Source organism: Sturnus vulgaris, chromosome 13 (genome assembly GCF_052056855.1).
Source record: "Sturnus vulgaris isolate bStuVul1 chromosome 13, bStuVul1.hap1, whole genome shotgun sequence".
Taxonomy (NCBI): Eukaryota; Metazoa; Chordata; class Aves; order Passeriformes; family Sturnidae; genus Sturnus; species Sturnus vulgaris.
The window spans coordinates 8,583,190-8,610,711 of NC_142255.1; the positions used below are offsets into that span (position 1 = coordinate 8,583,190).

The window sequence follows — 27,522 nt, forward strand, 5'->3', positions numbered from 1 at the left end:
GGGCGGTGACGTCACGGGGCGGGGCGGCGGCGGGCGGGGGCGCCGCGCGCATGCGCGGTGCGGGCGGCGGCGGCGCTGCAGCACGGAGCGGTGTCGGAGCGCGGGGCGCAGAGAGAGCCATGGCTGGGGATGGCGAGGGACGCGGCCACACACCCGCCGCGGCTGCGGCTGCGGGGCCCGGCCTGAGGGAGCGGCGGCCCTAGGACCGGCCCGGCGGCGCCAGCCAGCAGCGGGAAAAAACAAATAAATACATTGCCACAAAATAAAAATTAAAAGGAAAAAAAAAAAAATTACAAAAAACCAACCAACCAAAACCGGGAAAGCCAGCAGCCCGGCAACAGCAGCAGCAGCACCGCCACCACCAGCCCGCAGCGCTCGCCCGCCGCCGCCGGCCCGCGGGAGCCACCGGCCGCCGCCAAGAGCTCCGGGACGCCCCGCCGCCCACCAGATAGATGTGCGGTCCCGCCGCCCGCACGGCCGACGATGAACGCGCAGCTGGCGATGGAGAACATCGGCGATCTGCACGGGGTGAGCCATGAGCCGGTGCCCGCCGGCGCCGACCTGATGAGCGGCAGCCCCCACCACCGGAGCGCGGTGGCCCACCGCGGCAGCCACCTGCCGGCCCACCCGCGCTCCATGGGCATGGCGTCCATCCTCGACGGCGGCGACTACCACCACCACCACCGGCCGCCCGAGCACGCGCTGACCGGCCCCCTGCACCCCACCATGACCATGGCCTGCGAGACACCCCCCGGCATGAGCATGAGCAGCACCTACACCACGTTAACCCCTCTGCAGCCTCTACCTCCCATTTCGACGGTCTCGGACAAGTTCCCTCACCACCACCACCACCATCACCATCATCACCATCCCCACCAGCGGATACCGGGCAACGTGAGCGGCAGCTTCACGCTCATGCGGGACGAGAGGGGTCTGGCATCTATGAACAATCTCTACACCCCTTACCACAAGGATGTTACCGGCATGGGGCAGAGCCTCTCTCCGTTGTCTGGATCGGGCCTGGGGAGCATCCACAACTCCCAGCAAGGGCTGCCCCACTACGCTCACCCCAGTGCCACCATGCCCGCCGAGAAAATGCTCACCCCAAATGGATTTGAAGCCCACCACCCTGCCATGTTAGCCAGGCATGGCGATCAACACCTCACCCCCACCTCCGCTGGCATGGTGCCTATCAACGGGATCCCACACCACCCCCATGCCCACTTGAATGCCCAGAGCCACGGGCAGATCCTGGGCTCTGCCAGGGAGCAAAACCCTTCTGTAACTGGTTCGCAGGTCAACAGTGGAAGTAATTCAGGGCAAATGGAAGAAATCAATACCAAAGAAGTAGCTCAGAGGATCACCACCGAGCTCAAACGGTACAGCATCCCCCAGGCTATCTTCGCCCAGAGGGTGCTGTGCCGCTCGCAAGGGACGCTCTCAGACCTGCTGAGGAACCCCAAGCCCTGGAGCAAGCTCAAATCCGGCCGGGAGACCTTCCGCAGAATGTGGAAGTGGCTCCAGGAGCCGGAGTTTCAGCGGATGTCTGCTCTGCGGCTTGCAGGTGAGCCCGCTGCGGGGTGGTCGGGGCACGGCAGCGGCAGAGCGGGGCCTCGGGCCTGGGCAGGCCGCCCCGGTCCCCGCCTGTCCCTGAAGAGCAGCACCGATACCCCGCTCCGCCACTCCGTTTCTGTCCCTTTCCCTTTCCCTCTCCCGGCTCGGCGCACCGGCACCGTCCGGTTCCTCTGCGCCGCACTCAGACAAAGCCGAGCCGGGGCTCGGTCTGCGCAGTGCGGCGTCCCGGCTCTCTCCGTTCCCCGGCCGGGGCGCACCCGCCAGGCTCGCCAGCCGCCGGCAGAACGCCACCCAGCGCGCCCGGTAACGGGACGCCGACGAAAGCCGCACCGGCCAGCGGCAACGCTGCCAGGAGCGTGGAGGGCGAGGCGGAAATGCTTGAATTGGCGGCTGAACCGGGCCCGACCGGGCCCACGGACGGGGTACAGGGGAGCCCCGGTAATGCGCCGCCGAGAGGTGTCGGTGCATCTGCTTTGTGTCGGGGGCGGTGGGCTCAGGTCTCGGCGGGGCTTGGGGCCAGCGTCCCGCTCAGGTGGGATGAGCTGGGACAGGCGTTTGGCGCGAATGAGCCGAGGCGGCGGGTGAGCGGTGGCTGAGAAATGCTGTTGGCTAAAATCGTGGGATTTCTTAATTTTTTTTTGACTGGTTGTAGTTATCATTAGGCCGCCGCGTTTGAGTTTCGCGTGGATGTCTCTGCGTGAGACAAACCGTGCGTGTCGTGGCTTCGCTGCTCCAGAGCCTCACCCCGCTGTCGGCGCTTGCTGCCCGGTGCGCTCCGAGCGGGTCCCGTATTGTGTGCACGGAGATGGCCGTCCCGGTCCGTACCTGTGCTCTGCTGCCGCCTCCCCAAACCCTCCCGTCTGCGCTCCCGGTGCAGAGCCCGACTTTAATATACCGTGAGTGAGGGTTTGTTAATTAAGTGATAGGTCTCCATTAATTTGTCCCTGGAGAACGCAAGGCAGTCAATCCGAGTTGGAGCCGGGGTCACTGATCCGTTTCACGGACAAAAATAAGGGAAGGGCCAAATCTTTCTCCTTTCAAAAGCACAATTGGTCTTGCGCTTTCGACTACTGTGACGGTGAGAACTTGTGACCGTTTCCCGAGTGTGCAGGGATGCAGCTGGGCCACCACCGTGCTCCGTGTCTATTTTCAGTCAACCACCTTGTTCCAGAAACCTAAAGCAGAGCTAGGAAGGGTCCGGGGCAAGGCCGCCCGCCCGCCCCGCTGTAGCTGGCCCTTAGGTGCCCGCCGGTGGGAGGACGTTGCTCTCTTTGGCTTCCACTCCTGCGGAGTCAGTTTCAAAGGTCTGAGCTCTCAGAAACTGCCCTTTCCGCCTTCCTTTTCTCAGGAGCCTCCCCACCAGCGAAAAACTCTCGTCTTGCTGGCGCTACCCAGGAGAGGAGGTTGGAGTTTATGTTTCCAATATCCCCGTAACGATTGCTAAGGCGAACTTTCTTCGATTTGGAGCGTATTTTTACGACAATTTGGTCGACCTGAATCTCCGCTCATTTGCATAGATCGATACTGGAAACAACCCCTCGATTCGGAGCCTGCTGGCATCCCTTCCCTGGCGCTGCCGGCCGGGAAGCTCTGCCAGCCCCGGCTGCTGCAGGGCCAGGAGGGAGGGAGGCGGCCGTGCTCTGCCCAGCTGCCGGGTCCGGAGGGTCCCATTGTTCGCTTCTGCCCCCAAACCGCCCCTTCTTCCAGGCACCTCAGCGCTGCCCTCTCATAAACGGATCTCGGTAATCCCGTTAGAGAGACAAAGCCTCATTATTCCGCCTTCCCTTTCCGATGAAACCCGAAAGCTGGCACCTTACAGAAACAGCTTCCCCGGGGCGAAGAGGGGCTCGCAGCAAGGGGGGGTCGGGATGTGGCCCCGCACCCGGGCATCCCCGCGTCCCTCGCAGCCGGGCCGGGCCCCGCAGGGCTCTCCCCGCGTACCGGGGGCTCCGGGCCTCGCCGGGCGCTGCCCACCTGGGCGCCGGCAGCACGTGGGCATTTGCATGGCGCTGCGTCCCTGTCAATGGGGCGGTCCTGGGGCCCCCGCCCCGCCCAGCGCAGCCTGCGCGCCCCTCCGCGCCCCTCCGCGCTGCCGGCGACCGGCTGTAAATGCATAAAGTATCGATTTTATTTTGTGCAGGTTTTAAATGTGTGATGATCTTACTAAGTGGTAAAAATCTGCCCCGATTGATATTGATGCATGAACATCAATTCAAAATAACATAAATTACTGCAGCCGACGCAAATTAAATTTCACGTCCAAATTATAACTCACTCCCGGTCGTTTAGAGAATTATCAGGTAGATAAATACCCAGAGCCGCCTTCATTTCTTCCCTTTCTGATTTCCTGCAGACAACAACCAGGAGGCAGTGAGGGGGATGGAGCCTGCTTATTTTAGGCCTCACGGTCTCGCCTTGCACTTTATCTTGAGTATTTGCCCCTTCCAGCCGTCCCTGGGGGATTCCTACCTCCCAGATTACAGAAGCTCCGACAAATAGAAGAAAAATTGGTAGTTACATGGAAGCAGGATTGAGGTCTTGACACTTCCTGGGCTGTCTCTTGAAATGTAAGCAGAACTGCTAATTGCAAAGCTGACCTCTTCCAGCCTCCATCTTATTCATCCCATCTCCCTCCTCTTCTCTGTTCTTTTTTCCTTTGTCTGTCCCACTCTCTCTCTCCATCACTGAATATGTATCTATTTGACTGTCTCTCTGTTAGTCTTCCCTCCCTCCCCCTTGCCTTCATTGACATTTGGAAGGGCTGTGAAAGGACTCCGAAAAAATAAATACAATTAAAAGAAAAAGTACGTCCCTTCTCCAGCCTGCTGGGATTTAAGGTTGAATTTATTTCAGTTTGGGTTTTTTTCCGTGTGTGTGTGAGAGGAAACAGGAGAGGATAAAGGAAGAAAAAAACTCGACTTTGTCTTGTTCAGGAAAAAATAATCTGCTTCGAGCCATTCATTGTTGGAACTGCGACTGCCCGTCGGCCTCGCACGGACCCGCCGGTCGGGAGGGAGAGTAGTGGCCTGGGAAAACGCGGCAAAAGCACATTTTGGGAACGCACCAGAGGAGTGTAAAGGAGCCCAAGGCTCGTTAGGATCTACTGCCCGAAGGGGTCCTTTGCCGATGTGCGCCCTCTGAGCGAGCTCGTCCCGAAGGGCCTCTCCGTGGGGCTCCCCGAGCGGGTGTCAGCAGGGAAAGGCGCCGTGGGGAACCCGCGTTCGTCCGCGGCTCTCAGGAGGGGGCAGGCCCGTCCCTCCAAAGCTGCTCCATGTTTGCCTGCGACCTGACTGGTATTTTTCATAGCTGCACCTCTTTTCCTCCCCTCCTCTTATTCTTTCTCCCTCCTAATATGAATCCCGGCTAAGCTGAAGCCTTGGGAAGCCGTCGAGAAATTCTCACCAAATTAGCTGTAAAGAAATCGATGGAGTAATCAGAGCGTTTTCCACATTAAATATGAAATCTAATGACGCCGTTTGCACCTCTCGCCCGCCGCCCCTGAGCGCGCCGGGAAGGTCGGGGCCGCCCCGGCCCCGGTGGCCTCATTAGGGGCTGTTTAATATTTACCCTGAGGGCACTTTGCATAAAGGCTTTTGCATCAGGGAGGCGGGGGGCATCGACCGGGGCCTTCACCACCGACACCCTGAGCGCGGACCTGGACCGGGGGAGAGGCCCTTCCTCTCCCGACCCTGCGGACCCCCGGACGGGGACAGCCCGGGTCTGGCTCGGCACCGCTTGGTTCGTGACAGCGGCCGCTCCACCGGGGCGGTGCTTGGGCCGAGGCAAGGGGCCTCGTCCCGGAGGGATCGGAGGGTGGGAGAGCACCGGAGTAGTCGTGCCCGGTGCGCAGCCGGGGGAGCGCTGGGGCGCGCTTGTTTGCCGGCCGTGTCCTTCGGCGGGATTGATTTACAGCAGCGTTTGCCCTTCGTTAATGTTTGCCCAGCGGGAGGAGGAGGAGCGGGGCCGGGCGAGCCGCGTTCCTCCGCACTGTGCCGGGCCCGCCCCGCGCCCGTCTTGGCAGAGCCCCCGCCCCCGCAGCACGGCTCGGCCCCTGCTTGTTTGTTCGTGCGTGTGTTCGCTCGGTTGTTTGTTTGTTTTAATTACCCGCCGCGTGGCGGGGCGGCACCCGGGGGCCGTGCCCCGGCCCCACCCTCGCTGCCGTTTGAATCAAAGAGCCCCAAAACGGGGCCGCTCCCGCCCGTGGGTGCTGCCGGGGCCTCTCCGGGGTCACACAGCCGGGCTGTGGGCGCGGTGCCCGCCCCGACCGGCCGGGTCCATCGCGCCGTCCGCAGCCCTCGCTCGTCGCCCCTCGGTTCCCGGGGGTTCTGCGCCATCTACTGACCGCGGGCGGGCGGGAGCGGCTCCGCCGGCCTGGGCACCCCGCCCGCACCGGGCAGCAGCGGCGGCGGCTCCGGGAGCGCTGGGAGCGGAGGGCTCCGCGCCGCCGCTCGGGCTGACTCGGTCCGAGTGAGGCCCTGCCCGACTTCAGCACCACGGACAGCGACCGCCGGCAGGCCCGGCCCCGCTGCCGGCCCAGCTCCGCCTCCGCCTCAGCGGCCCCGCTCCCGGGCGAGCCCCGCGGCGGGCCAGGCCAGCCCCACTCCCGGTTCATGGACCACGCCGCCCGTAGCCCGAGCGCAGGTGCTTGTTGAGCCGCCCTACGGCTGACGGCCCCGATGGGAAGCAGCATGGCATCGATTATACGTAGCGGCAGCCGGCCATTAGTGCCGCGGGGCTGCGGCGAGCGCCGGGCTGAGCGCACGGGCTGCCCGCGGCGGGAGCGGCTCCGCTGCTGGCAAGGCAGAGCCCCGGGGGCACTTGTTTTGGGGGTGAGCGCCTTCGAACGGGTGCATGGCCAGAAGGGAAGCAAGCTTCCCCCATCACGATAACTCAGCCAGCCAGAGGGGTCGGGATACCCCAGGAGGAGAGGAGAGGTGCGTGGCACCAGGATTGTGCCCGCTGCAGGTGCCACCGGTATGGATCCCGGGCTCCTACCGGTGCTACAGCTGGTTTCTAGCGTGTGCGACCTGCTTTTTACCCAGCCAGGAAGGAACGTGATGATCAGATGGAGACAAAATCATCTGGAAATCCACAGGCCAGGTATGCTTCGGTGCCTGGCTTTGCCCGAACCGGCATTAAGCCGCCGCTCCTGCTTTGCCTCAGGCAGCCTTCATCTGTCTGCATAGCCGAAAGGTCCGCATGAGCTCCACACAAGGGACAAGTTAGTCTCCAGGGAGTTCTAAGGTGACTGAAGCGCAGGAGCTATTGCTGAAGTGCTGGTGAATTTCAGCTGAAGACTACAGGGGATCGAGGGGAGTTTTTCCTGAGGAGCGCCCGGGACCCAGCATGGCCGCTTGTCGGGTTCTTCCATGATCAAATCGATAAATGTCGATTAGCGTTTCAGACATAAATCTACCTGGATTAATCATACATGGACAGAGAAGTGACCGATGCTGACAGACTCTTTGGAAACGCAGCTGACTTGAGCCGTTTTGCTTAAGAAGAAGTCAGTTTTATGATGCTGAAAGATTAATTTACAGGAACAGTTTATTAGCTGAACAGTAGTTTTCATTTTTCCCCCCCGTTTTAGGGCGATAAGAAGCCTCAGTGGTGACATTTTCCCTACAGCCTAAACGGCAATTAAAACGCGATGGATGGCTGCTGTTCCGCAGGTGTGCGGGCAGCACCGCGGGCTGCTGCGGCGTGCGGAGCGCGGCGCTGGCGTGAGCTAGAGATGCTGCTGCTTCAGATAAAGTATTGAATCGAGTGGCACGGGGGGTCTTCCTTAACGCCTGGGTGCAGAAGCCACTGAAGCGAGCCCGGGTTCAGGTTTTGGATGTTTTTAGGGTGTAGAATTCTGCACTCATTGTCACATGCACTGCAGACCCGCCGATAAGAGCTGCGCCACAGGCGGGAGAGTTTCCTGCAGACCCTTTTCCCCCATTTCCCCCCGCGCAGGCAGGCTGCCAAACGGTTTCCTTAATGTTCCCCCAACCGGAGGAACTTCTTTATGTCATCACTGACTTACTTCTCCTTTATTTGAAACATATCTCGTTATGTTGAATATATTGGAATTGACGGAGAGCTTAAAAATTGGAGCCGGGGAAGCGGCAGCCGGCAAGAGGGGAACCAAAGAAAGGACACGGGTTTTTCAGTGAATCTGGCGATCCTCAATGTTGCAGTGAAGGTTTTGCAACAGATCGCGTCGCTTCCACCGCTCAGAAACTCAGTTTTAGGCTGCTGTAGAGTCTCTGACTGGGGATGCGGGCGGGGGCGGAATGACCCAACCTGACGCCGGAGTCAGCAGCCGAACGCCTCGGAGGCTCGCGGGGGGATTCGCGCTAACAGCTCGGAGCCGGCGTCAGCGGGCCGGGCCGACGGACCCGATGTGGCTCCGCACCCGGGTGTGTCCCGCGGACCCGCGCGGGAGGGACACAGGCGGGGCGGGGCTGCCGGGCTGGCCGGGGGCGGGCCGGGGCGGGAGAGCGGAGCGTGTGAAGCGGCTCGGCCAGGTGAGGAGCGGGCGGTGCTGCCCGGGCCGAGTGGGCCGGGTCGCGGAGGCGGGGCACGGCACATAAGCGGAGCAGAGCGCAGCACGAGCGGGTGGTGTTTTCCAGCTTGTGCTATGCGGAGCGTAGCGGAACGGAGCGGCTGGCGTTCCCTAGCGGGGTGTCGTGGCTTGGTGCGGTACAGAGCGGCAGCGTGGGTGAGGAGCCCGTGGTGCGGCGCGATGCAGAGCGCATGGCGTGGTGCGGGGTCCACGGAGGGGTGTGATCCCTTAGGGAATCCGCAGTGGGATGCGGCGCAGTGTGGCGCGGTGCGGGCCCCGCGGTGCGGAGCGGTGTGATGTGGCGCGATGCGGCGCAGCCTGGTGCGGTAGGATACAGTGGGATACGGCGCCGTGGAATGCGGTGCGGAGCGGTAGGATAAGATGCGGTGCGGGCCCCGCAGCGTGGAGTGGTAGGATACAGTGGGATGAAAAGCGGTACGGACCCCGCTGTGCGGAATGGTAGGATACAGTGGGATGAGATACGGAGCTGTGCGGGCCCCGCGGTGCTGTAGGATACAGTGGGATGAGATGCGGAGCGGTGCTGTAGGATACAGTGGGATGAGATGCGGAGCGGTGCTGTAGGATACAGTGGGATGCGGTGTGGAGCGGAGCGCAGCCCCGGACAGCCCTCGGCGGGGAGCGGCCGCCACCCCGCGGCCGGGGGCCGCTGGTGCCGCTGCGGCGCGGGGGGACCGGACGTGGCCGACGCGATTAAAATATTGATGTAGTCGCAAAAATCGTTCATTAAGGCAATTTAATCTTTGCTATTAAATGTCCTTTCAATTCATTTGGGGTAATTAAGATGCAGTTTAAGTGATTAAATTCTAATTACTTATGCTAGGCAAAGAAATATTTGTCACAGTAATATGGTTAACTAAAGACCTAGCTGAAGAATTTTAACATTTACTTTAAATGATATCATAGGGAAATGAGGTGCTTTCCCTGATTGATCCACTTAGCAACATATTCTGTAACGGTGATGTCAGTTCATTGAAGTGGTTACAGATCCATCAACACTAAGTTTGCGTAAACCCCCGAATCCCGAACTGCTGAGTCAGCACTCCTCAGTCAGATTCACTTCATTATTCCAGGGGCAGCAAATTAAGGTCACTCATTTTAATACAGTGCCCAGGAGTGAGATGTTTACCGTTCTGGCTCAGCTGGGATCTGTATGTTGGTGGGATGATGTCATCCTGTGAGCTTCCCATATACAAACGTATTTTCATCTCTTTTGGTGTTATGAAACAACAAAAGAGTATTCCCTGGATTTAATGGCAGAGAAATGAGACACAGATCAAAAGACCTCTGGGTATGTGGAAACACCTACACCCTGAATAAGCATAAATACAAATCACTAGAGAAGCAAGTGCCAAATGCTGACTAATGCCAGGATTAAAAAAATAATAATTTAGTGTGGGCTCAGATATTTCAGAATAGATAATGCTCTTTTCAGCTGAAAGGAGAAAGCTTTGGGGAGCAACCAATGACCTGTGTCACCCATGTAGGCTTTCATCACTAAAAAGCTGTGAAGGGCCTTATCCCACAGAGGGCTGAAGGTGAGGGGAATGCTCTTTCAAGCATCAGTGCTGTCTGTTACCTGCTGCAGCAGGTGCTCATGGCCACGAGCTGCTCCATGTGTGGAGGCTGTCTCAAGCAGCATCTTTCCAGAGGGATTCCATTTCCCAATCACCTTTGAAGATGCTGGTGCAGTGACAAGAAGGATGGGGCAGTGCAGGAGAGCAGTAAATGGTGATGTATCAGAGTGAATGTCACCCAGTAGTTGTGGTTATTATTCAGGCCAAATAGATTTGCCTGGGTTTAGTTCATGTGGTGACATCTAACCCTCAGGTAGCCTGTGTCTCATATGCCCTTTTAATTTGTTTTCATATTCCCTCAAATATCAAGCTTTTGATAATTGAGAAAGATCTATTGTTCAAGTGTCTCTCTGCACCCCAGAGGTGTTATTCACATTACAAGGATGTAATTTATCACACTTTATTATGTGTTATTACCACCAGGAATTTACCATAAGCTTTTGGCTACCTGTTTCCACTGAGCTGTTGTAGCCAGCATGATTAGAACTATCTGTGATGGCCAAAGTCCTCAGGCAATTTCAGCCTCGTGCAGAAATACTGCTGCTTTCTCCACCAGAAGGTAGAGCCTCCTACAGAATATCCTTCAGGATATTCTCCAGTTAATACCAATGAAGAGTTTTCACTCTCCAAACATGCTATTGGATACTGTGTGAGGTTAAAACTAGAAGCAGATGATTTAGAAAGAGATTCCTAGATGGATGCAGTTCAGACTGTAGCTGAACTTTCTAGACCTGACACAACGGAGATTAGAAAATACACCTAAAGAGAGACTCCTAAAAGGGCTTTTTATGTCTTTATCCCAACCTCCTGTGTAGAGGACTGTCTTAACTTGCAAGACTTGCAAGAGGAGGGGTAAAAGACCACCACATCATCTCATACAAGGCACTTGGTGGCCATCAAGTGATAATGGCATGTGGTCAGCAGTGACCCAGGCCAGAGCTGGAAATGTGACCTGTCACCTCAGGGTGAAAGGTCTCATATCCTGTCATTGGTGACCTGCACACAGTCTCCTCTCCATGTTCATAGGCTCTGAATTCAGCATGGCTGGACAGACATTGTGTGTGTGTCTCTTTCTTGCTGGTCTGGACCCACTCTGGGTGCAAACAGAGGAGAAAAGAGCTCCCTGTTAGCAGAGATCCTCTGTGTGCATTGGCTTTCCCCTCCACAGGGTGAGGAGACTCCAGGCACTGGTGGGCTGAACCTTTCCTTTCCAACAGCAGCTATGTTGCCATGCTGCTGGTGCTCCCCTCTGCTGCCCTGTGTCCCTGCTGCCCTTCCAGATACTTTGTACAGGCAAAAATGGTTGTGGCCACTGTGTGCACCTGTGCTGGAGCTCCTGCAGGCAGCTGGTGAGCAGTGTGACCACTCAGAGTGCAGGGCTGCTGCCTCAGCCTGGCTGTGCTCAGCTCTGCCAGTGCCAGGCTGAGACCTCCCAAATCCACCGTCTGCCTCGGTGTCTGCCCTCTTCCATCTCCTGTCAGCTTGTTCTGTGTGGCACCACAGTGGGCCACCAGCTCAGCAATGCCTCTTTCAGGGAAAGTTGCCCTGTGTCATCAAAAGTAGCCACAGGGCTTGCCCAAGTAAAATTTTCCATTGTTGTTCCTTCTGCTTCAATGACAGTTTTCCAGAAAAGCAGCCAGCAGAACTTGTGGTGATATTTTATTATGTTCAAAAGCCATCAGAAATTACATTTGTTCAGAGCATCACCAGTTTTATTCTTCGCTTCTGTTTTTTAGAAAGGAAAACTGGAGTTTGCCAGAAACAGCACATATGTACACACCAAATGCTCCTGAAAATTGATGTACAGTAATCAGGGTTTTTTTCCTTCGATTTTAAAAATAAATCCACCCTCCAGGGATGAAACACTAGATCAAGCATCAGGGTTAACACCTGAGCTTATTATAATCTTGACTTTTAGACTGACGGAATAATGTTGTTCATATCACAGATAGGTAAAACATCTTCACTGTCTCAACCTAAAGATGCAATTAGTGCATTTTCATAGGGGACACGATCATATTCACACCCCCTGGCAGAGCAGAACTAATCCTGCTGTGCTGCACGCAGCTGGGGGCCACAGAAGAGGAGGAGCAGGAGCTGTAGAGGTGAGAGCCCACTTCTGCACCATGCACAGGCAGCTGGGCCTCCGTGGGATGTACAGACCCTACAGGGTCTGGAAGGTTTTCTTGACCAAATCCCTCGGGTGACTTAGAAGGAACAAAGGGAGACAAAAATAGATTGATAGGCTGTGTCAGGAGAATTGCAAGTGTCAAAAATATCTGTTGCTCAGGGCAGAGGAAGATGGAAGTGACTGGGAGAGGCCAGAGTTCAGGACTGGATTTATAAGGCTCCTTCTGGCACTGATAATATTACATTGTCATATCTGCACGTGTGTTGCCAGAGTCAGGGTGACTCTTCCTTTATCCTCTGCTTTTCTTTTTTCTTAACAAGATTTTTAAAAAGACTTTTTCAAAAGGCATCACATGGAGCATCACTCATCAAGGGCAGCCTGGAGACAAAGAACAGGGCTGCCTGCAGCAGGGAGTGAGGACAGCGTGTGAGCAGGTGTGTCCTGGGAGAGGTGCACACTTCTGGGAGCACAGCACCCTGCAGAGCACCTAGATTCAGTGTCTGTGCTGTGGGAGAGGTTCCACTCACAGTGCTCAAGGGCAGGGGCACAAGAAGGGCATCAGTGCAAATTACTGTCATTATCTTCTGCTATGTAAGATAAAAGAGAGATGGAGAGTGTGATAAATTGTTGTGAAGACAGGCTCTGGTGTTTTTCCAAAAAACCCATTTTAGTTGACATCTCTGGGGCCTGACCTCAGCAGACATTAGGGGAAGACCTGGCATTAGGGTAGGACCTGGCCAGAGCAGGCACAGCTGCTCTGCCTGGGCATGACCTGGTTCAGGCTGCTGTCAGAGAGCCTGGCAGCCCCACTTTGCCAGCCCTTGCCGTGGGAACTGGCCAAGCTCTGTGCCTGCTCTGGATCTACTCTCATGTTGGAGCAGATTTTATCCCATGGTGTACATTTGCTCTCTGGCAAGCTGGAAGCTACAATTTATTATTAAAATTGATTGGCTCCAGTGCAGGGAAAACGATCGCAAGGAAACCCTATTACAGTTTTTCATTATCACCATTATTTATTTTTAAGTGCTATTAATATTCCTGAGCCTGGACAAGGCAGGAGATGAGAGGTGGTATCCTGCTCACAACCTGAAGCCTAGCAGTGCAAGGGCTCTTGGAAGAGTTGAGCATGTTGGGAAGTTTTTGCCTTCAATCTGCCTCTGGCAAATGCTAATGGAAGTAGAGCTGAACATATTAGCAAAACAGTAAAATAGGCTTATTTGTATCATAGGCTGGATAGATTTTTTTTCCTTACCTCTGTGATGTCACTAGCATTAATTAAGAGTGTTTTGATACAATTGAAGTTGAGGAATAAGGTATGTTGTAACTCTTGGGATACTTTCTATGGAAATTGTTCGGGAATACTACATTTCAGGAAGACAATGTGTTATGCAAGCTAGTTTCACAATAGATGGTTGATTTTTTGTTATTCCCTCCTATTTCAGAGAACTCATGTAGTAGCTTGTGATCGAAGCCCCAGAGGCTCTCATCACTAATTGAGCTGGCTTTGTACCTACTGCTGTGACTGTCATTTGTGATGTGGTGATTCACACTGAAGCATTGCACAGCACTGACTTGGATCACGCTATCTGTGCCGTTAGGACTTTGTGACAAATTATGATCCAGACAGAGTATCTAGGCGGAAGATGGAATTTCTGTAGCCTTTGAAAAAGGAAGGTGTAAAGCAGCATGAGCAGAAATGAAGCACAGCAAATGTTGTCTGCACTGGTTTGTCTTCTTTTCTGCCTGAGCCTGTTGGCAGGGGCAGTCAGAGCTGGAGGCTGAGGCTGTTATAAAGCTGAGCTCCTGCAGCTGTTTACCCAGGAATTGTTGGTTATCAAATGGTCAGACATATATAAAAGACCGAGATCCTGTTTGTGTCCTCATTCTAAATATTTGTCAGTAAATAACAGACTATTCTTGCAAAAGCATTTTTAACCCTTGATTTGCTGATGTTAACCTCCAGTGGGGATACAGATTATTTCAGCAGGCACCAATCCCCACAATGAATTCAGCAGTTTGGCTTCAGCAGGGGATCACGTGCATGAGGAAACCTGGGTTTTAGCCCAGAAGCTCCACGGTGTTTTAGAGGTCAGGATGTAACTTCAAAGCTTTCTTCAAAGGTTTTCAGATAAAAATACCTGTAGGAGACATGAGTTTGGCAGCCCAGTCTATTTGATTGATGTGTGATTGCTTATGAAAGACTATGTGGCTGGAATATATATTGTTAGTGACCTTTTCCAAAGCCTTTCCTCAGAGGGGATTGAGCCACCAGCGTCTCGGTCCCTGTCTGGGCCGGCAGAAGGAGCTTTTACAGCTCCTGGCTCCTGATCTGTGCAGTTTCTCTTTTGCAAGTACGAAAGGTGGATGACTATTTTTATACCTCCTGTGAGCAACGAAATCCTCATGCCAGGGCTGGCTCTGTAGGAAGGACCTTCACAAAGTAATTTTCTGTTTTCATTCTAATAACCATGGTGTAAGTGGAAATACTGCACAAAATTCTTCCTAACAGTCAGTACTGATCCCCACAGCAGCCAGACTAGACAAACAGAGAGAAAAAACATTCATATTACCTTCAGAAACACATCTCTCAATCAGAATTAAAGGACATCGTTAGAGGAAAAAGGGAAACAGACAACTGCAGACAATTTTGCAAATGAGACAGAGGAATCTGTCTTCCCAGGGAAGCCTTTATCCTAGCAAAATGCTAACAAGAAGAGCTGGCAGACAGTCGAAGGCTGACAGAGGGATCTGGGAGTCTCCCTCACATCCCATCAGATCCTGCCTGGAAGGTGATCTGGGAGGCAGATTTCAAATGGCAAGCACCCTTTAATAAGTAGAGCAAAATAACATCCTCAAAGGCAAAGAAGGGATGATAGATGAAATAAGGAGCAATTCTATAAAGAAGATTTACTATACCATTGTTTTTTGTGACAAAACATGTTTTATTTTGTTCAGAATACATCTGACCTGTAAGACTGTAGTAACACCCTGGTTTCTCACAGTTGCTTATTTCTCAGCCAACAAAAAGCTACAGAAATGGATTGAAAGCCACTAATAATGGTAAAAAATATAACCAAGGTTACCTTAGAGTTCACTGAGTTTCCACTCTACCTCCTAGAGATATTAGATAGTTAAATTTTCGGCCCTAATGGGTGGTATCAAAATGTAAACTCTCAGTAACAGCATTTACTGAGTTTTAACAGACAACAAAAGTATTTTATTCCTTATACTTGTAAGAGTTTATAATGAGTTAGAGATTCAGACGTCCCACATCCTCTCCAAATTTGGAAGCTGACATGAACAGTCCTTTTTCCCTAATTTGCCCTGTGCTGTGTTCCCACATACTCCTCTGCCAGCCCTCTCTAACTGTCCTCTCCTTTCTTGCAGCGTGCAAGAGGAAAGAACAAGAACACGGGAAGGATAGAGGGAATACACCCAAAAAGCCTCGGTTGGTCTTCACTGATGTCCAGCGTCGAACTCTACATGCAATATTCAAGGAAAATAAGCGTCCATCCAAAGAATTACAAATCACCATTTCCCAGCAGCTCGGGTTGGAGCTGAGCACCGTCAGCAACTTTTTCATGAATGCACGGAGGAGGAGTCTGGATAAGTGGCAAGACGAGGGCAGCTCCAATTCAGGCAACTCATCTTCTTCATCAAGCACTTGTACCAAAGCATGAAGGAATAACCACGAACTAAAACCTCGGTGGAAAAGCTTTAAAAATAAATAAATAAATAAAGACAGACCAGGACCTCAAAATAGCAGGTTTATACTTAAAACTATTTGAAAAAAATATTTATAAGTCCAAAGAAACCAAAGACTTATTTCACCTGCATTATGACTTTGTTCTAAGACACACACTTTAGTAGGATGACGACTTGCAAAAAACAGAGAGGAAGAAGGAAGCGAAATGGAGGGAAGGAAACGGGAAGCAAAGAGAAGAGGAACAGACCACTGGTCTTACACCTTTGCCCATTATCATCTTCACCGTACTTGGCTGTTTAGTGGTTTGGAGCATCGTGATTTCCTGTCATTGAACAGACATCTTTTGGGATACAGCTCTTCATGTCCACAGCAGTTGCCATGGAGGTGTTTGTGTATCCGTACACGCCAGTGGGTAGGGACTTAGGGCTGGTCTCCAGAGAGGGCTGTGCCAGGGCACGGCCGACAAAGCGTGGAGTCGTCTGAATTCCTTGGAATGGTAGTGTGATTTTTGCTGTTTCACAGTTTGAACTTGAGTGGTGCAATGCCTTGAAACAAGTTCAAACTAGGCAAAGAAATTTTGAATGGTACCTAAACCAGTGCATTCTCTTTGTTTGTTAAGGAATGTTCAGATTTAAAAAAGGAAAACTATTCCATCCATAAAAAAAATCGACTAGCTACCAAAGAACACATTTAATAATTATATTGCAGGTATTTTATTGCAATGATTTTAATATTCCAAAGCTATTTTTACACAAATACTATGTAGAATTATAGGTATAAACTAATCTAACTGTATAACACATAAAACTTGTAATCAAGACTGTTATTTGCAATTAGTAAAACCACATTATCGTTTCTTTCTATGATTGGCAAGAAAGAATGTCACCCGAGGAGATCACAGCCCCTTGGCAGAGCACGGGAACTGAGAATGGGGCCCTGCTTCCATTGAACTCAGTGACTTTCCTCACTGACTTCAACGGGAGCACAAGGACCCGCGTGTTAGAGCCGCGTGTGACACTGTGTGTGTGACACGGTGTGTGACACTGTGTGTGTGACACGGTGTGTGACACTGTGTGTGTGACACGGTGTGTGACACTGTGTGTGTGACACGGTGTGTGACACGGTGCATGTGTCGCTGTGCTCCAGAGTGGCTCAGCTCTGCCATCTAGCCTGCGAACAGGAGACCTGAGGCACTCGGGATGCAAAAATGAAACGAATTGGGGGATGCAGAACCACAGGGCTCAGCGTCTGATCAATACTCATTGACATCAGTGAGCTTTTCTTTTACCGATCGACTTTACCAGGCGAAGGAACAGTAACAGCTTTGAAGGCTCGTGGTCCTTTCCTGTTGAGAACAGTGGTAGAACATCAGTGAGAGTTGTGGGAGGAGCTCCACGAGAAGCTCCAGTCGTGCTTTGGGAAGGAGGAATTGTGATCCCTCGGAAGTCAAGAGCAAAATTCCCATGACACCGAGATACAGCCCGATGTTTTGTGGCTTTGTATCTGTGTGTAGCAGGCTGAGCTTTTGTCCCACACATTCTTTCTTGCTCGTCTATTAGTCAGGATAATGCATGAAATAGTTTCAAGTTCGTAGCTGAAAAGCTTTAAGCGCTTTGTTGCTAACAGACCCATAGGAGAGAAATCATCCCATTCCTACTCTGGTAAAATTAAAGAGAAAAGCGTGCAACATCTGCATATTAAATTTTAATGTAAGGGGAAAATAGACTTTAAAAAACATACGTGTGCCTGTTAGATTTCTAACTGGTATTTCAAATTATTGTAGTAATTATGCTAGGTATATTAATTCCAGAATAACCAAATATGCAGGTATAGGCCCAATGCAAGGATTAGAAACAAATAATCTTACTTCCAACCTTTTTGTTTTTAAGGAAAAAAAAGAAGATAAAGGAAAATTCAAGGTAAACTAGAATCCAAGCACTATAAACAGTAGCAGGTACTGGTTTGGGGGATGAAACCCACTCAAAATAACAGTGACACCAAAGTAGAGCAGCTTTTGTAGCACCACTTATTTCCCAAGAGGATAGGGTCTAGTCAAGGTTCAGGGTATACAGTTTATTTCCACCCCGTGTTTAGAATACAGGTAAAAGATCTCTTTATTAAAATAAAGTGAAATAAACCAAATATTTTTGGCACTGAATATTTCTCCGTATTTCAGTATGTTAAACCCACTTTAAGACTGACAAAGCAATTACCTTTGAAAATGGAGTCTAATCTGGACGTTTTTTGAGTCTCTAGCTTACCTTAAATTTTAGCAAGCTTTCTTTTGAAGTGTCCCATCCCCACAGAGACATAATTGACATGGAAACATTGATAAGCTCACATATAAAGTACCTTATAAATGCAGTCTCATTAGTGTAAGGTTAATAAAGGACAGTGATAACTAACGGTTTATTTTTTTCCAGCAAAATACTGCTTTGTAACGTACCTATAGTTTAGAGAATAAAGCCTTATTTATTTAAAACTTGAGAATTTAAAAATGCAGGGAAATTCAAAGTACATTGCCGCATTTTTAGTATTTCCATTGTATTGTCTTTATAGACTACTTGCTGAAACCAAAGAGAACTTTCATACCAGCATTAAATTTGCACCCAATATGCAATTTCAGGATCTCTGATACACACATGCAAGCCCCTAAATAGGACTGTGTATATGTACATGCACACACATTTTTATGGGATGTATGTATGTATACATGTGCACACACATGTCCACACACACTAAAACTGATGCACAAGTTATAGATTTTAAGTGTTTTGGGTTTTTTACATGTCTGTTTAAGTAGATATTAACCTTCTGGTTTTCTCTAAGCCATTAGGAACAAACCACTCTTCCCATAAGCAATATGCGCCTCATACTCTGAATAGGCAAAGAACACACTTTTCTTTAATTTCCTTCAAAACATGAAGCAAATAACTCTGGAACTGCTCAGTCTACCTGGAAAGCTGTGTTACCTCTGAGCAGACTGCCCGGCCACACCGACTGAAGCATGGACAGGTCACCTGGTGCTCCCTTGCTCTGACTGGTGCCATTACTCACCAGGGCATCCTTGAAGGGGAGTTTCTTCTAATGCTGCATTTAACATTACCCAGGAAACCTGTCTGTGTCTGTTAGTGATAGTCTTTCAGTTCATTTCATTCCTGACAAAATGAAAATTAGTTTCAAATTTGACAAGAGGATCTAAAACTCTGCCAGGAAGGATTAGGAGAGGGAGCAGAACCCAAAGCAGTTTGGGAGCATCAGGAGATGGGGCTTCAGTCAAAGGTGACTCCAAGGGCAAGAGGGCATTAGGAACATGCATTCAGCTAACAGGCTGCATCCAAACATGACCGCAGTGACCCACAGGGGGAGGCTGGCCAAGAGGTGAACTGTCTGCATCCATCCCCATTGTAAATGGCATCATTAGATTTCTAGGAAAAAAAGAACAAAACAAACAAAAAAAAAATATCCTCCTTCAGACTGCCCCACAGCGCTCCCTTAGCCCTGCGTGGCTTTCCGGGGCCGCAGCCTCCTCTCCTTACTCAGGTAAAGCAAACCCCACCAGAGCCAGCCAGCCACGGCATTTCTGCTTGGGAAGTTGCTCCTGCACACCCCATGCCAGGAGCAAATCCCCAAGCAGCCGAGTGGCCGGGGTGGCCTGGCATGAGAGCAGCCCCAGGGCTGACCTGGGCACCGCTCCTCTCCTGGGATTCCAGGAAAAGGCTGCGGTGGTGGTGGGCGCTGCCCCAGGGGCTGCTGCTGCCCGGAGGGCTCGGAAACACTGCTGAGCTTATACCAAAGAGTCTTAGGACACCTCTCCTCACCTGAGTTGTAAACAAGACATTTTTACCCCAAAAAGCGTTCCTTCTTTCTACTACTCTTCCTCCTATCCTCCTCCTCTTCCTCCTCCTTTGTACATAGGGATGAAAACTATGCATTTAGCAAACAAAGAGAAAGCACTTACCCTTTTCTATCTCACTGCGTTTGGGTGCATTCAAAGGCCCAGGGGCTAATTTTGAGACTTTGCTTAGCCTCCTGGTTTATTATTGTGGTGTGGTTAGCTTTACAATACATTTGGTAACTATTTGCTAAAGACAAAGAAGCAAAAGGTAAGGAATAGCTACTTCCACGTGTTAAAAAAAAAAAAAAAAAGAAAAAAAAGAAAAAAAAAGTGTGTAAAGATCTACTATTTATAGTGTGAACCAAAGACGCTACCTCACTCGATTTCCATTGGTGATTTTAATCACATTGATGATACCAAAGAATACCAAAGATTTTTCATGCACGGCCTTGGTCTGGAAAGGGAACTCATCCTCCTTCTTACCCCCATCCCCGAGCCCCTTCCTCACCTTCACTCAGTGTGTAACCTTGTCTTCATTCTTAGTGGTAATGCTAATAACCTTACAAATACTACTCTTGCTACAACTGCTACTACTGACGATGATAAGGAAAATAATAATAATAATAATAATAAAGCTCTTGGCTAACATGTTGCAAACTTTGTAAACTCATAGGACGAGTGCCTTGCTTGAACCAAAGTGTTAAACCGCTGTTGACCTCTTTATCTCTCACCTTATACTCTTTGAATACCTCAGCCTGTTAGAAAGGCCACTAATGAAAAAAAGGAATAATTCTTCACCGTGGTGCTTTTTGCCGTGCAACCATGCAATGAAACTTTCTTTGATACCAAAGGAAAATGTTTTTTTTCCACTTTCTTGCTGACAAACCAAAGGTTCCCTCTTCTTTCCCCCAAAGCAGCTTGAGTCCCTCAGCCCAGACAGGCCGTGCATCGCTTTTACCAATTCCTCCAAATACCTCATAGTAATAAATCTTTAGGGTTATGTTGTATAGAGAGTCTATGTGATAAGGCAGAACTTAATAGTTTGATAATTGTTAAGGTTACTTAAAAAAAAAGCTTTATAATTCTTATTTATTTTGTAGGGGTTGTTTTGTTTGTATATTCCTTTTATATTGTTTGGTTTGGGTTTCTTCTTTTTTTCCTTTTTTTTGGCAGAACTTCTCTGTTATACTCAAGGAAGATCTTATTCCTGGGAATGTTTCAAAGTGGGTAAAGATCGCTGTTTGCAATGAATGCAAGAAAGGGAAACATGGCTTCAATTACTTTTGTTTCAACTAGGATGCTTTGTGTTTGCTAGTCGATGTTCTTTTCACAGGGTAAAAAAAAAATATTCTCTGCTGTGATAAATGGTTCCTATTTTTTCTCTATAATGTGCTGTGACTTTTAATTTAATTACATTTTGTATACGCTTATTTAATCACTGCTTTAATTTATGACTATGTAGTTTTAAAAAAAATTGTATATAGTAGATTCAAAAATGGCCAAAGCTTTATGTTACAATCTTTTCATTCTTGATGCTGAGATGAACTGAAGGAGAGTGCTTCTCTTGACTGCAGGGTGTATCTTCAGCCTTCTCTTGGCATGCACTTCCACCCGTGTTACAAACACTGCCAGGTTACCCCCCAGGCCTCCCTTCCCCCAACTTGTACATGCCAAAATGAGTGTTTCAAGGTAGTACTTTTGTCACTTAGAAAGCAGAAAGGCATTATTAGTGTGTTTTTCCTTTAATTTATTTGTCTTTTTCTAGAAAGATTGATTTGTGGGTGAGACCCGCACATCCAAAGAATTTAAAAGTCGTTTAATGTTTAAAAGCACTGGCATTTGTGAGAGATTTTGCTGAGTTTTTATTTTCCTTCGCCATTCGCACGGGTAGCGCAAGCGAGTAGCGGGCGCGGGCCTTGGGAGAAAAGCGGACTTGAATCTGGAAACCTTGCTCAAGGAAAAGCCTTTGTGGCGGGACAGCGCGGGCTCGGAGAGCTCGGGGCCACCCCTGGGCCACCTCAGGCCACCTGCCGCCCAGCAGGGCCTGCAGGCAGGGATGGGATGGGATGGGATGGCATCCTTGGGGCACGGCTGGGCTCGGGGGCCGCAGCAGCACCGAGGTGCCCTGGCTGTGCTGGGTCCCTGCCAGGGGCACGGAGCTGCCCTGGCACCCCCGCAGCTCCAGGGAGGACAAGGCAGCTCAGAGCTGGAAAGCAAAACAAAATGAGAAAGAGTAATGACAATGATACTTCTGCAAAGCTGATGATGGCATCACGGCACAGAGAATAGGATGCCACTCACTTGTGTTTTATTTTGCTTAGAGACTAGATTCTGGTTCAACGAAATGTTGTGTACTGACACGGTTTGTGATGGCTGTAAATATTTCCTTTCCGTGCAGTAGCTGAGCCCCATTGTACCTCGTTTTCCTTGAGGGGATAGTGAAGGGGTTGAGAGAGGGAAGGACGTGGACAGGGTCTGAGCTTTTGGTCAGAAGTTACACTTTCTAGGTACATTTTTATACTCCAAGTATTGAAATGGGGCAATAAAGACACTCTGAAATGAAGGATCATTAAATGATCTGTTGGTGGGCATTGGCTCAGCGTCTGCTTTTAATACAGGGGCTAATGCTGAGTTCTGGAGGGGAGGCAAAGTGTTAGTGTGTGATCAGCATGAGCCGTGGAGCACTGGACAAACTGTGCTTAGGGAGCCGCGCCCGCCTGTCCCGTTCCGCTGGTTTGGTTTTTCACGGAATGTTCTGCATTTACTGCACTTACTGCATCCTCACCGTGGGGCCGCGTTAGTTTTGCAGCCTGACCCGAGCAGCGGGGAGTGTTGGGTCCAGCCTTGTCTGAGCCTTGCCTGGGGAGCTGTGAGCAGTGCGGGACCCCCGGCCCCCGCCGCAGAGAGGGCGCCACAGACAATCACAGGTCCCAGCTCCGCAGGGATAGGAAATCTTCCCAGAGCAAGCGGGAGTTCTTCCAGAGCAACGGAACAAAACCAAAAAAAAAAAAACAAAAAAAAAAACAAACAAAAAAAAGGGGAAAAAAAAGGAAAAAAAAAGAAATAAAAAAAGAAATAAAAAAAAAAGAAAAATAACGAGTACAAAGCGAAGATTTTGCTAAAGCCCTTTGCTGCCATCTTTAGTTCGCCCATTAGGAAGCAGCAGTAGTTTATGCGTTGCATCTGCATTTCAGACTAAATGATTATTGTACCTAATTACGGTTGATTGCTGATATTTCCTCACTCTCTCTCTTAGTCAAGCGCTTCTTCTGTATTTTTGTGTGTAGCGATGACAAGTGCAGTGCGCTAGGCATTGCCCTGGGTTGGGTATGAGTATCTCCTGTACTGCGTTAAGATTTCCTTAAGTTACTTTTTTTAAGCTTTGCTACTGTTCTCACTTTATGCCGTGCAATATCATCTGCTGTGTTTGCTAAGCAAAAAATTTAAAAAAAGAAAAAAAAGGAAAAAAAAAAGAGAAAAAGTAAAAAAAAAAAGAAAAAAGCAAGTGATGATGTCATCATGCTTTTCAGTGTTACAATGTTTCAGCGTTACAATGTTTCAGCGTTTATGTAGTCACAAAAATGTAGTAAATAAAAGGTTGGATTTTCCAGCACTTTAAATTTAGACATTTCTTGCCTTCTTTTGTTTCTCCGTGTGCACCCACAAGGCCCTTGGCTGAGCCAAGGGGAGCCGGTGAGCCCCATGGGCAGCCCGAGCTCTCCCATGGGAGGGGCAGCTTCGGTGGAGTCCTGGGAAAGACATCCATGGGGTGGGGGGAGAGGGGAGGACACACGAAAGGGCACTAAGGCTTCCCAGCACTGTGTCCTCATCCCTCTATCCACGCAGCTGTGCCGCCCCTGCCCCCAGCAAGCACTTCCCATCTCATCCCATCCCATCCCATCCCATCCCATCCCATCCCATCCCATCCCGTCCCGTCCCGTCCCGTCCCGTCCCGTCCCATCCCATCCCATCCCGTCCCATCGGGCTCCAAGAAGATGAGTGCCAAGTATCTGAGAGATGAGTGTGGTTCATACCAAATGCATTTCTCTAATTGAGGGAAAAAACATTAAGAAAATAAGTGAAGCAAATAATCTTGGTTTCCTTTATATCATCTAAGGGTATGGATGTCACCAAACTAATTCGCAGAGGTGTTTCCTTTTGTGTGATGGAGTCCACCCCAGGCCTGCAGGATCAATATTTAATTGTTTAAAGGGATATTGTATTCCTTTCCTGTCACTGTTGTTAATGCCTTCGCTTTCTGTAATCCCACGGGGTCTTTTCCTGAGGATCTGATCAGAAAGATTACCCATCACTTGGGAGTGGTGGGAGGAGAGTCCCAGCCATAAAAGATTCAGGAATGCATTGAACCATTTTCTCTCTATCTCCTAATGAAGTGATGAAGCGTGTGCCACAAAATTTAACAGGGTTTTGTGGCAAATCAGGTTGCACTGCTGAGAGGAGGATTAAACCTTCATCATTGTCCCATAAATCATGGCATCAGCTACATTTATTCTGATGGATGGTCTGGACTCTGCTGACAATATTTTATCTCTGGAAGCGCCTGCAGCCTGCCCTGATGTGCAATTTCTTTTTACTGCTAAGCTGAGAGGCGCTGAGCTTATCCCTTTGGAGGCCTTTCCCCAGCTTGGTATCCCAAGACCATGTCAGAAACCAAAGCACCACCAACAACCCCTGTCCAGGGCAAGCACAAAGGCAAAGGGGATATAGGAAGCCAGAAATATCCTCCAGCAGGAGTGCCTCTGGGATTTGTTCATCTGCAGCATCATATCAGCCAGGCCTGGGATAACTCAGCACTGACTTGGGTCAGGAGCTCCATGGGATGGTGCTGGCCAGGGCCACGGGGCAAGGTGAGGGCTCCAGCTGCCAGAGCAGAGCTCTGCCTGGCAGAGAAGGGGACACATGAAAATGCTTTTTCTAAAAAAAAGTCCAGAGACACCAGAAGGGTTGAAGCACATCAGGAAGACACAGGGACTGTTCCCAGGCTCTCATCCCATGGGGCAGGGGACAGCAATGGACAGCAGGGCCTGTCACAGTCACAGCAGGGCCCCTTGCTGTGACCTCTGCCCACACCTCCATCCCTTGCTGTCCTTTTGGCCACTAATCTCTGCACAGGAGTGCGGCCCTGGGCTGCACCCATCCCACACAGTTGCTCACTGCCTCATATCCTTGGGCACCCCTGACCACCCAGCCCATGCTGTAGGGACAGGCCAGTCACAGGCAGGGGCATCTGGAGTGCCCAGGAGCCTGCACAGCTTCCTAGTTTCTTCATCAAATTAGAACTTTATTTTGGACCTATGCTCAACTCTGGTGTGTGCGCCATTTATGTCAGCATGCTCAGGGGAGCGAGCTGAGCTTTTCACAGAAGCCAAACACCAAACACCAAAACGAGCTTCACAAACTGTTTTCTGAGCACTGGCAAAATGCAAGGTTGAGCAGAACAGTGCAAATCATCTCCCCAGGACAGGGAGAGGAGCTGCTCTCGCCTTTCAGGGACAAAGACAGCAGCAGCAGCTGGACGCTGCCTTCAGCCACCCTCGGTGGCAGCACGGGCAGCAGAGGGGATGCAGCAGCTGCAGCCTGTTTGCATGTGGCTACAAAGGCAATAAAGGCTGCTGGGCTGGACCCTACTTCCCAGCCAGAGGAGCTGTGCCTGGTAAGGGAGGGGAGACCGGGTATATTTGGGGGAAAATATGGGCTGCTTTGTGCTCAGGTTTGAGCTCTTTAGGGTTTGGTGTTTATGTGTGGGGAGAGGAAGAGGTGGGTCATGGTTCAGGTGCCCTGTGTGTGACGGGGCAGTGCTGCTGTCAATGTTATAAATTACCAATAAATGTTAAAAGCCTGCAGCAGGGCTGTGGAGGGGAGGTAGGTAATGAGGCAGGGGACAGAGCAGGAGGGATGTGCTGTGCTGGGGCTGCAGCTGGGCCTGTCTGTGGCAGGGACAGGGAGGGCCCCAGTGGGGATGGAGGGTGGCTGTGCTGGGGCTGCCTGAAGACTGGGACAGGACCTGGACAAGTCTGAGCAATTTTCTTCATTGTAGGGCACTGCTGGGGGAGAGGAGACTGCACAGTGCCCAGCCCCTGTGCCGGGCCAGGGGGGCCATTATTCTCTCTGGTGACAACCCCTGTTTGGATGGAGATGGCAGTATCACACCCATGCATCTAGGAGCCAGCACAGTTATTTATGTACAGGAAAAAGCCCTTTGTAAAAACGGTCTATTCATCAAGCAAAATAATTTCCTGCCCAAGGGAGGTGCCCAGAATTTGAGTCTCAGTTATGCTTTCAGTGCTAATTATCACTTAAGGTTAAAGATGATTGGGAGAGAAAATTAATCCCTGTTATTGGCTTCATTAGGAAGAAGTACTGCAATGCAAAGTGTAAGCAGCTAGTGTAGATGAATCCACAGTGGCTGCTAATACATAAGCCACACACTGCTCAGAATATCAGCTGAAAGGGGTTGGCAGCAGAGAGAGTACCAAGGATTGCCAACCCCACATGCCTACCCAGTCTGTGTGCTCTGCCCTGGGCACCCATTTGCCCCTTGTATGACAGAAATGGACCCTTGGCGTGACAGAGGGTGGCCATGCTTTTATTTTGGTAGCTTCAAGAAGAAAATACAGTTCCAGACATAATAACTGTCTCCCCAGGGCAGCACTGCTCAGCCAAGGTCTGTCTACACAGGTAGGAGGGGCTGCTGGAAAGAGCTGCTGTGGTGTATGTGACAGGGTTAACAATCCCTTCCCCTGGTAAGGGTGAGAGGGTTTTTCACTGCTAGGAACAGGCTATTGGCTGGCAGCCAGGCTACACCATTTTGTGAACCTGATCAGACGTTTTATGCCTCTGGTGATACCTCTGGCTTGGGCTCTTGGCACACTTTGCTGTCCCAAAGAGCAGGTACCTGAGATTTGTCCTGCTGGAAAAGCACGGTGGTTTGAATAGGATGTTTAGCATGTGCCTGGTACAAAGCCTGTGTGTCAGCACACTGTGACTCCTGCCTGCTGTGCTTGGGTGAAAGGTAGCAAAGCACCTTACTTGAGCTTTGCTTAGTGGAGGATGCTTCCAAAACCTGTCAGTGGTGTGGGAGTACTGTGAGGCAAAAGGAAGATGCATGGCCATGCCAGGAGGTTGTGTGAGACCCTGCTCTGCAGCAGTGAGGTTCCTGCAAGGGGCTGCCAGCAGGCAGGGAGCAGTGGCTCTCCCCTGGCAGTGTGTGCTGCCCAGGGTGACTTAGCTACAGAAGCGACTGTGTTCATCACAAATATCCCTGGTGATGCAGGGACCAGGCGAGTGAATTACTCAAATTACTTGAATCTCCCCAGTGGTGCACGGAGATTCAATCTCAGCCTGGCATTAAATCAAGTCAGTGACATAGATCAAAGGATACTGCTTTAATCACCTCGTTAGGCCACAGACATCATTAGTTACTCATTATGATGTGTTGATGCTGGCATTCTCTGTAACACAGTTATGTACACTCGCTATCAGACATTTTTCTCATCAAACGGGATGTCAATACTTTAACATCTTAATGAGTTACAGTCAATATCCATTGCAATAAAGCTCCTGTTTTCTCATGATTTCATCTACCCTTAGGGTTTTGATTAAAATGGCTGCTTTTTCCAGGTAATTGATTGAGGAATTAGGGAAATTCCATGTAGGAACAAGCACATGCTGCTATGCAGGCTCTGAAAACCTTCAGTTGTCTGCAAATGCTTCAGATACTGCAAGGGAGGTTGCAATTTTAATATGGATTTTGGATACTGTTGTTTAATTCTCCTTTCCCAATCGCTTGTAAAACAGATTTAGTATCAAATCAAGTAATTAAAATATCTAAGAATGTATTGGGAAAATGTTCCAAGCAAATCATTGGTTTGCAAAGGTCTAAGAACGAGAACAAGACCTGCAGTCGGGTGAGCACCAGTTTGGATGAACGTGCACAATGGGAAGGTTTTCTGATTTACTGCATTGGCAAAATATAAAATCATTTGCAGGAGCACAAAAGCCGGCAGAACAGACTGCAGTGGTATTTCAGGCTCAGGCTGAGCATGTTTAAGTTTGCAGAAGTCCACAGTTGTTCAAATTAGGGGTGAGGCATCATCTATTTCAGCA

General features: G+C 50.4%; 1 protein-coding gene across 1 annotated transcript; it reads left to right on the plus strand.

Annotated features, from left to right (window-relative positions):
• Positions 1-148: 148 nt before the first annotated feature.
• Positions 149-23,019, plus strand: ONECUT1 (one cut homeobox 1). The gene is made up of 2 exons (XM_014874090.2): positions 149-1,564; positions 15,239-23,019. Exons 1-2 carry the CDS (start codon positions 484-486, stop codon positions 15,529-15,531), a joined length of 1,374 nt encoding a protein of 457 aa, XP_014729576.1. The 5' UTR covers positions 149-483; the 3' UTR covers positions 15,532-23,019.
• Positions 23,020-27,522: the final 4,503 nt, after the last annotated feature.